This window comes from Eufriesea mexicana, unplaced genomic scaffold (genome assembly GCF_001483705.2).
Source record: "Eufriesea mexicana isolate 0111107269 unplaced genomic scaffold, ASM148370v2 scaffold40253, whole genome shotgun sequence".
Classification (NCBI taxonomy): domain Eukaryota; kingdom Metazoa; phylum Arthropoda; class Insecta; order Hymenoptera; family Apidae; genus Eufriesea; species Eufriesea mexicana.
The window spans coordinates 58,426-68,592 of record NW_016946403.1 but is presented as its reverse complement, the minus strand read 5'-3'; the positions used below and the strand labels follow the sequence as shown (position 1 = coordinate 68,592).

The 10,167-nt window shown below is 40.3% G+C and overlaps 1 protein-coding gene across 1 annotated transcript in view; it reads left to right on the top strand.

Moving 5' to 3' along the window:
* Positions 1–231: 231 nt before the first annotated feature.
* The window catches only part of LOC108554655 (uncharacterized), a 58,265-nt gene continuing 48,329 nt past the window's right edge, over positions 232–10,167 (top strand). Inside the window, exon 1 of the mRNA XM_017910000.1 lies at positions 232–325. Coding sequence (XP_017765489.1) covers positions 247–325 — 79 coding nt within the window. The 5' untranslated portion in view covers positions 232–246. The remainder of the gene's footprint in view (positions 326–10,167) is intronic.

Below are 10,167 nucleotides of genomic sequence, written 5' to 3'. Positions count from 1 at the left end.
TCGTCGCATTTATGAACGGTTATGCGTTTCTTCGGGTCTGCGCGTAAAGTTAATCAATTCACGCGCGCGGAAGGGGTTCGAATGCGACTTGGAGATAAGTCGGGAGCCCCGTTAGCGCATGGATACGACTGAAACTATCGTGATATCCGGTCGTGTGTTTCAGATGACAGCAATGTCGCGGCAGCGGTACGCGAACCGCAGCAGGGGGAACAGATAAGGAAGGGAGGAGCCACGCGTCGGGCAATCATGTGTAGTGTCATGTGGCTCCTTCGGCTCCTAACGACTTGCTGCCTCGTTTACCTATCGGCGTCCGACACCCATACAGGTACGTGGTCACGAATTTTTTATCGCCAGACAGTTTCTGTGAAAATGCCATCGGTCGAACCCTAGAGAAAGAAATCAGTCAAAAATGAGACCCATAGTTCATATGTACGAGACAACGTCACTTTACGATATGGAAATGTTATCGTGAAATATAATTTCTGTTAGTACTACTTTGCCCTTGAATTACCTTGTCTATTTTTTATTCGGATATTTTTCGTTGCAACCTAAAGTAGATTTATACTAAGCACTGAAAATAATAGAAAATTATTGAGGAAAAAACTGATAAAAAGAAAATAGAGAAATTGAGAATTGAAGGAGCTCATATTTTATTGGTTTCTTCATACGGGGTCCTTTGAACTTTTCTCTTAACGAAGGTCTATTCATATTTTATGAATATTGTATATATTATTTCCAAAGCCATCAAGTTAGATAATCGGTAAAAAAAAATATTAGTAGTAGTAGTAACTAGTCAATATGAATTGTCTAGGATTGTCCGCTTTTGCTGTTATTGAAAATATATAGCTGTTTCACACTATCGACTGTTATTAATTTCCCGCGGGTTCTAGTGCTCGCTGACGGTCATATTTACGCCATCCTTCGTACATACGGTCTGGTTATTATTAACCCATTTGCATCCAAGCGCGGAATATTCCGCGAGCCACGACAGTCGACTATCACCGAGCGCGGAATATTCCGCGAGCTGACTATTTCCATTATCAGTTGCTGAATATTCTTCATATGCCACAGATCACGTTTGATCCCTTTTGTGAGCATCTCATCTACATCGGTTCATTATATTCTTAACAAGTTTTACTTTTGTTGTGAAAATCCTTTTAACTGCCATTATGAGTAGGTGCTGATACACGCGCGGTGATGCGGGCTAGTCGTCAGTTGAACGTCACTAATGCCTGAACACAGCACCTTAAGTAGAGCCATGATGCAAATGGGTTAAAAAAGGCACTAAGATCTGAGACTAACAGAACAAGCATCTGCTTAAAGAATATCAAGAAAAGACAATCGGAACAGTTAAAACAGAAGCATAGTGGAAGCATTGTACCGCACTGAACTGAAGTCAGGCCAGCGTGACAGTAGCCGGTAAAGTGTTAACATGGTTCTAGCGTGAAGCAGTTAAATAAGTGATAATCAAAAAATGTATACAAAGTTATACCCACCTACGTAGTGTTAATAATAACTACATCGAGAATAATGCGTGTAAAAAAGTCCATGCAATTATACACGCCACGAAGCTTTGACAATTACTGCCTATCAATCAGCACCAATTAGAACCTCTCCATCGCGTATTATTCATATCATCGTGAATTTTTGAAACTTTCCACGTATGACACTATTATATTATCCGCGATTCGCAATTCATTACGTAAAATCATCGAAATGGATGACAGAAGGCTTTCATACAAGCGTAATCATCGCACAATTGAAGAGATCAAGGATCCTCTATTGGCTCTGCGTTCCGTTTGACATTCGACTGAAACACGAACACACTGTGGTATTCTCTCATTAATCAAAACCGAACGACGTGAACGAGCCATAGAATACCGTATCGAGAGTATCGAGTCGTTCGGACAATCGCCACAGGGGCCGCTGAAGGACCTGGAAGCATGGATACGCCAGAATCAGCTATAATGATATCACCGCATACTAGATTTCGATGAGCGATTCTTGTTTCGCGACGATGTATGCCCAAGCTTACGTCGAACATGAATCTATCAGATAGTCCATGAGACATTGCGTTTTATCGATGTTTGGCCTATAAATCACTCGACATAGATAGTAATCGTAAATGATCCACTTCGTGCACCACTGATGATGATAATTGTCGCAGACCACTAAATTCAGCGATCGAGGAAATTCCCTGAGGACAAATGGACCTTCCAAATATATATTCGACATCTATCGGAAAAGTTATTATATTAACAAAATTAATAAACACGTGATGCTTCAGCGTCTTCCATGGAACGTGCTAAAATATTAGTATCCAAGACCACCGAGGAGACCTGAAAACCGTTAAGGAAAGCCTGCAGTCGTGAAACTCGAATTCGATCATTCTCAAGGCAGAGAGCATCTCTGTCTCTCTAACATGGACCTGTCATGGATTAGCTCGAAACCCAAGAATTCAACATTTGAGAATTCCCAGGCATACATGATGCATCTAAGTCCCCGGAGTCTAGATGATCGATATTCTTGAATCTTGGCTTGTTTCATAGCTGACACGACGACATCGGAAACACAGATGTCCTGGTTCTTAGATCACGTGCTAGTCGGAAGTTCGACTAACGTTTTTGAGACGAGGTTAATCGAAATCTTTGACTTAAGTATGCCCTGTAATGAACTTCGTATCCTCGAGAACAGAAGAGCAGAGAACCTAGGCAGCCTGTGCAATCTATAGTGTATTTCACGATCCGGTGATTAGAAAAGTTGGCATATCGGGATACAGGACGGTTCGTAGCACGTTTCAAAGCAGCTGTGGCATGAATGTTGAAATCCCAGGTTCTCTATATAATTTCTGACAAGTCTCATGACCATCCGGACAAGGGGGATCGGAATGCACGGACCGTGGAGTGATCTATGATCCATCTCGCGATATTAACACGAAGGGAATTGTTACCTTTGTCTTTTTTGTACTTCTATTCTAACTTCCTCGTTTCAGTAGGCAAAAATCCGATATCTGAAACTCATACACGCGTAAATCTCCATTTCTTCGGTGACCAAACTATTTTTAAAAGTATGAGCTATATCATCCCGGATTTATACAATCCCATTCATGCAGTCGACCATTTCAACTTCAATTATTTCTCGCCGTAAATTCGATCAGTTAAGCCACCGTCTGATAAAGAGATGAAAAGGACAATGGAAAGCACTGAGCGGGAAAAACAAACGGAACATCGTCACGCCTCTATTTCCATTGTGACAAAACCACACGTCAGGCTCCTGTCACCCCCGACCCATGTGAAACGGTCTCGTTACAACGCGAACTAAATCGTTGCCTGACCAGTTGCGTCCCGTTGCGTGACGATTTTGATTAACTAATGAATTGCGTGAAAACGACACGAGGTGATCGCGGGCGCGTAAAATGCGCGAGATTGTAGCAGCTGCAATCGACGCGGCGATCTGCACCACGCGAGGGAGAAGACTCCATTAAGTGAGCCGCGGAATTAGTTTCCATGAAATTCAGATTGCGCACGGTTATAAATCCAGGACGTCGCGGCTATGTAAATTCGTCGTCGACGTCCTATTCGTCGTAGCCGTCGTAGTCGACGACGGGGTGAATGTGGCCGTTTTCCTTCTTATTACACGTGTAATTAGGATGCGAGCAGACGTCACGTTCCTCCGCGTCTCAAATTGATTTGCACTTGGTAATCTAAAATTTAACATCCCTTGGCCTTAGGCGTGGTCCCAACCTGCGCTCAGACGAGTCAGTTTTAATGTTTGATCGGCGCCGTTCTTCACTCGTTCCGCAAATACAGTAAGGCTCATCTGACACGACTCGAATTACCTTTAATTGGTTTCGAATTTGTCTTCTCTTTGATTAGACGTCGCGCGTGCTGGGGTTAGCTGACTGTTTGCCTAGGAGGGAAGAGGTTGTGTAAGTTGTCGGAAGTACTTTCTTTCGTTCTTCTTGGTTCTTGCGAATGGGACGAGAGTAAATAAGGAGCAGCGTACTTTATACTATGAATAATGGAAGTACGGGGTCTGCACGATCCGTATATGGTTACGAAATTTGGCTGAAAATATATGAAAAGAAACTTTTGAACTTGAATTATGGTGGCCATGAGTTTTCATCCCTTTATGAACCATAAAATTGTGCTACTGGTTGTCATGGAATGTGTGGTATGAGTGTGAGGAATGTTTGTGTGACGAGTGTGGCAGAGAGTCGCGAAAAAACAATCAGTAGGTGAATGACAGTCATTACATATAGACCTGTGTGTAAGAGAGTCCTCGAGAGATTATATTGCAGTTTGAAGCGAATTTATTTTACGAGATTTAGTTATAATTTATATTATGCTGTTATTGTGTTAAATAAATCTTCTTATTAGTTTATCAATTATTTTAAACAATTGAGGGTTTGGCGCCAGCTGTAGTTCCAAGCTTCGCCACGCACGGCGTAGCAGTTAGTCTGCTTGCTGCGAAGAACGATAGTACCACGTGCGTGAATTGTTACGATATTTTTCTGATTTTCTTAGTGGAAAGTTGGTGGTATCTGTGTTGATTTTGCTTCTCATCGATTACAAGGCGATCGATCTTCGATATATTATTCGATACAAACCGTAAGTTGCATATTTATCTTTTAATTTAACGCTTTGTGTCGGCTTGATCGTAAGACGCAATGGCGGCCATGTTTGAAAGCGGCGTTGGGACGCCGTAATGTGTCCAGCGAATTGCTGCCATGAATTATGCTGGCAATTCCTAATTTGATATTTGTTGGTTAGTAACGACGAAATTAGTTATGAGATACCAATATTGCATAAAGTACCATCGAGTGAATGTCGTGAATTTGCATTAATGTCGAAGGTAATGCCAATTTGGCGTCCGTATTGAGTAAGTGATATTACGCACCGAAATTAAAATTGAAATTATGAAGCTGGTGCTATGTATCTAGTATTAATCCATTCGCCTATAATATCGTGTGCAAATCGGACTAAAAATTTGTATCATAGATGAGAGGCATGGTTGCTTTAGAGTCCAACGTAAACAACATATGTTAGGTTAGGAAATTTGAGCAGTTGTATTTTTTCCTGTATTGAATGGAAACTATTGTTCCATAAGAAATTAATCTTGGTTATTTTATTTATCAAACGAAGTACAATTCTAATTTTTTTTTTTTTTAATGTTTTAGAATTCTTCATTTGCAATGCGAAAAGGAAGGTGAAATAAAAATGCTGCTACGATTGTTTGCTATATAACTTAATATATAAGAGGCTGAGGAAGAAATTATTCATGAATCATACTAATTGTAAGTTTATTTGTAAACCTGTGCAATATACAGGTAATGAAAAATTAAGTTGACTAATGATTAATTAGGAACAGTCACGATACATATGGAAAATTGCATATATTCTAATTAATTACAGAAATACAAGAATAATAATTTGGAGATACAGGATTTACGGATCGAAGAATTTTATTACACTCTACAACAGTAATTCCAGAAATACAAAAAATCAAAAAAATTCCTGAATTATACGTTTACGATCAAATCTCAAAATCGAAGACAAATCTCACGGTAATAAAATCCATCTAATATGTATACACGTATATAAATGTGCGTTAATATTAACATGTTCCTTAATATTAACATGTTTCAAGTATCTACGTGATGCGATTTATTCGAGTAATTAATTTCAATCGCGTAACAATACGTTACCGCCAAGCAGCGACGGATGGAACTTCAGCTGCAGGATTTCCACTTGTAGATTAGGTAGCCGCCGTAAATCATCTCGCTGGATTCATCCATCTTTGGCCGCATCTTCTTCTTGTACGCGTCTATCCCTTCTATTTTTCGCCACGCGAATTCTCCGTATCTGTTTGCCCTGGAGATTGCACTTAATTGGGGAAACGAATACATCTTCGTCTACCTCTCCTAGATCGCAACGTTGCAAAGAAATTTTATACAAGCTATTCCTCATCATCTGCGGTTTTTACGTATAAAAGATGTCGAAGTGAAGGATCATTTATTAGTGTCAGGTAGTATGTAGAAAATAATTCAAGCATAGGCATTATTCATCTATGTTTTATACGATTAATACCTCGTTAAGATAGATTAAGATTTCTTCACTCGTAAGGTTTACACAATTTTTCTTCCAGTAATAAACATATAAAAGAAATGAAATCCTGTGTAGGCTGGTGTGTCGTATCGTATACTCGGAAAGCAGTAAATCACGTCAACTGTTCATCAGCATGGAACACCACGAATTCATGTTTGTACATTTCCTTTTCTGGCCACTTTTTCCGTCATACATTACCCATGAATTTTACATGGTAATATCATCTTTTTGCGTTTTATACTTGTCTTTCATCCTATGATATATTTCTCTTCCCTTTCTAGTTGTCGGTTCTTTTGCACATATCTGAGACCAATTAAACTTGCATATAAGGTAACTGCCAATGACACATTTTGGAGCTATTACTTCGAATTCACCCTCTTATTGCGTTTCATTTATTTTTATTTCCAATTACGCGACATGCTCTGCTAACTTTAAATCCTTTTTTACCCTTCCATTTTTCCTGCAGTAATTTTTTTATTAAGCAAAAGTTCTACTTTTACACACTTGTACTGTAATTGCGAAACGAAGTTCAATGGTCATCGAGTTATCTCAGTGGTTATCGTTTACGCTCTATGGGTTATCGTTGCTCGTAACATGAAGGTACGCTAACTAGCTCTCGTTTCCGCTTTCACGTTCCCGGATACGACACCGCCAGCATTCGTCGACTGGACATTAAAGGATTTCACGATAATCTTCCCCGATATCGAGCTTTAAAACGTCATCGAGTCGTGTCACTATTACCAACAACGTAATTGCTTTCGCAACGTAATAATATGCATATATCTTCGGGGGATAGTTTAAACAAATCGACAGTGAATGAGCTTCCATGACGTACAGCTTAAAACCTGTTTATTCCTTCTGCTAGCTTTTTTCATGTTCGTTCTTCATATTTTCAAAATCCTTTAATAGTAATCATCTGGTAGTTCAATTCAGGCATCGAATTTCAGCCAGTCCATATGAATGATTTTTATTTTGTTTCGTGCTGTATTATATACAGTAACCGAATTTATTGCAACGGTTTCTGTGATCTATTAAAAATTCCTTGTAATCACTTTTTAAATGAAATCGGAATATTCAAGTAAATAGTGATAGAGAACAAATTCTCTCAGCAAGGGCGAGTAACCGTAATATCCAATAGTAACTGGTGATCTAAAATCAATTGTTTGAAAAACGTATTAGAGCTTATAGGCAGCCAGAAGTCCAGCATTATGTTGTCCCAAATAATAGGATTATTATTCCTAGAGGAACTAGTGGCCACTAGGACCAAAGAATCGAATAGATAGAGATAACCTCAAATCCTTAAGGGAATTTGCTTATTTCATTACCAAAAAGAATCTTCTCTAATTTTAGTTAGAAATTTCTTACAAATTCAATTAAACATATATTATACCACGTAAACTGATATTTCGAATTTTCCACTTCATTCTCCCACGTGTGCCACTAATCATTCCAATTTGAGTTTTAGCCTCCAAGCTCCGCTTTCTTCGTACCTTCTTCTTCAACCCTCTCTTTCCTCGTTTCTCAAACTCATGCATCGCTGAAGTCGAATAAACAATGATCTCTTTAGAAGATCATCGAAATCGAACATCGCGCCACACATACGAAATCCATCGGACTTGGGAGGAAAAAGTATGGGGTAAATCAACCAGCACAGTGAACGTCTTGCCTGTCAAGAGCACGTGGTTCTTGACAGCGACGAGGTCACGTTTCGCGAGCCAAAGGGTGAGCTTATTTCCCCCAGCCGATTTCACGTCGTCGAATCGAAAACGCATTTCGAATTCGCAGTCGAAAGTGGATTTTGTCCTGGTGTCCTTCTCTCCTGGCCCATTCTTCGGAAAAACGTTCACGAAGCGGACAAAAGGGAAGAGAGATTACACGTGTCTCCTTTCCGTCGTATTCGCGTTCGCGGAAGAGATTCTAACGCGTTCTGACAGTCACGTTTCCGGATCTGTTAAGGCTGGTAAGTATCTCTTCGTATACCTGATTTCGCGTCGTCCGAGACGGAAACGCGGACTGAATTCGACGACTGCAGAAAACTCCGCCGATGCCCATTCCGTTTGGTGCATGCGAGATTTTTCAAACCCCGTACCATGACCCCATTTAACTCGTGGAATTTGAGAAGGAGAAACTGGCCATTTGTACGGGAGTCGATACTGCGCTTTTGGCTACTCGTGTGTGGTATATAAAACTAGATCTTTGTGTAATCTAACCCTTTGCGGTCGCAGGTCTGCTCTCAGCCACCACAGCAAGGAACCATACTAATTTTATACTGTATTCATCCATGTATCAGTTTACACTTTCTCTGAAAGAACCTGAATGTCTAAATAACCTATTCGCGAACCAATACGGTGCTCCTATCAATTGGAGATGACAAAACCCAGTCAAAACGAAAGCTGTCACCCCTCACTCGCTATGAAAGACGCCGTAGCGAGTCAGTCACCTCTTGAGCGTAAAGAAATCGACAAGGTTCCAAGGTACTTTGTAGCATTCCAAATAATATTTTACAAATTGTGTTTAATACTGTAATTAGGCATGTTCATTACCTACACTCATTCTCAAGCTCGTGGACCCGTACACCACCCCAATCATCACCCGATTTAATCCTTAATAAAGACTCGTAATCCTCCATAGACAAACGGACAATTGACTCGACTCTTTCAACGAAAATTAATTCCGACCAGTATGATACCCAAGTCCAAATTTAATACGACCGCAAAGGGCTAGATGCAAAGAACTTCAGCTTCATTTGATTATAGGGCATTATGCGTAGCATCTAGGAGGTTACCGTCGATCTTGATGTGTGTAGGATAAGATAAAAGTTTCTTTTCATTTCACTGTTTTATGCTTGCAATAGGGAGCTGTAATTTATGACTCGTATTTGGAAAAGGTGAAGAACTTTGTCATTTATTATCAATAACATACAGAATCTTTAATAATATCTTCAGTAGTGTCCTTACTTTGTATTATTCCTATGTTCTTCTACACACTTGCCAAAGGAACCATAAGAGTTGTGGAATTCCCCCCCAGAGGGGTTTATTGACTAATTATGTTGAGGTCTTCTTTGTTCCTTCAGTGTGTTCAGGTGGAGTTCTTTTTACCAACTGTGTTGATGATCTGGTGTTCTTATGGTGCTGGCCTGTTGGTATCCCCGTGGTCGTCGTTGCTATTGACAGGGTAGAAGGTAGAAGGACGACAGGAAAAGGAAGGGATGCGTTTCGTCCCGAGCCTGCTAGTGGACTCATTAGTAAGGCTTTCTTCTAGCAAGCCGTGCCTTAGACCGGGGATACTTAGGTGGCATAGGAACTTTTATTTAACGCTAGATTTACGGAACTCGTCAATTTGACGGAAGGGTTGCTCCATTTATATGATAGTAACTGATTTAGTTAACTTATATTACGACTGTTAATATACTATATAATTGTTTTTAAATTAAACTAATCGTTAAAAAGAAGTTACGTGGTTTCCTTTACCTGTCAATTTGACAGGTATTCCTAGAAATAGGCATACAGATAGCGTCCGTAAACCTAGTGTTGAGGTCGAAGCTTCACCGAGAACCTTCAAGTAGGAATCCATTTATTGGCAAGCGTGAGAACTTGGTCGCTGCAGAGTATTATCCCTTTCCTTTTAATTCTCCTTCATTTTTCTACTGTACTGTATTAGTATCCCTGTACTGTTTGTTACAATTCACCACGGTTATGTTTCTTCGCGTGTCTTCCTATGCTGTTTTTTTTATTTATTTCTTTGTTTTCTCCACGGAACTGCACACATGCCATCGAGCTGCAAACGCGGCGAAACAGCGGCTCTCGTGAATGATTCCGTGCAGCACAGATTTATTTAGGGGCGGTACGGTGATCAAGGGTTGTTGCCTTGCAGAGGAACGCTCAAATCTCGTCGATCCTCGTAACGTTCGCCGCTTAAATCGTTGTTCCTGTCGAAGAAGAACGACAACGGGAGATTAGAAACGAGAGTACGAAAAAGCGGGTCACGCCGATAAGCCGTGGCTGCTAACGGTCTAAAGGGAAAAAATAGCCAACGTTTGCCAGCTGGATTAGATCGGAAG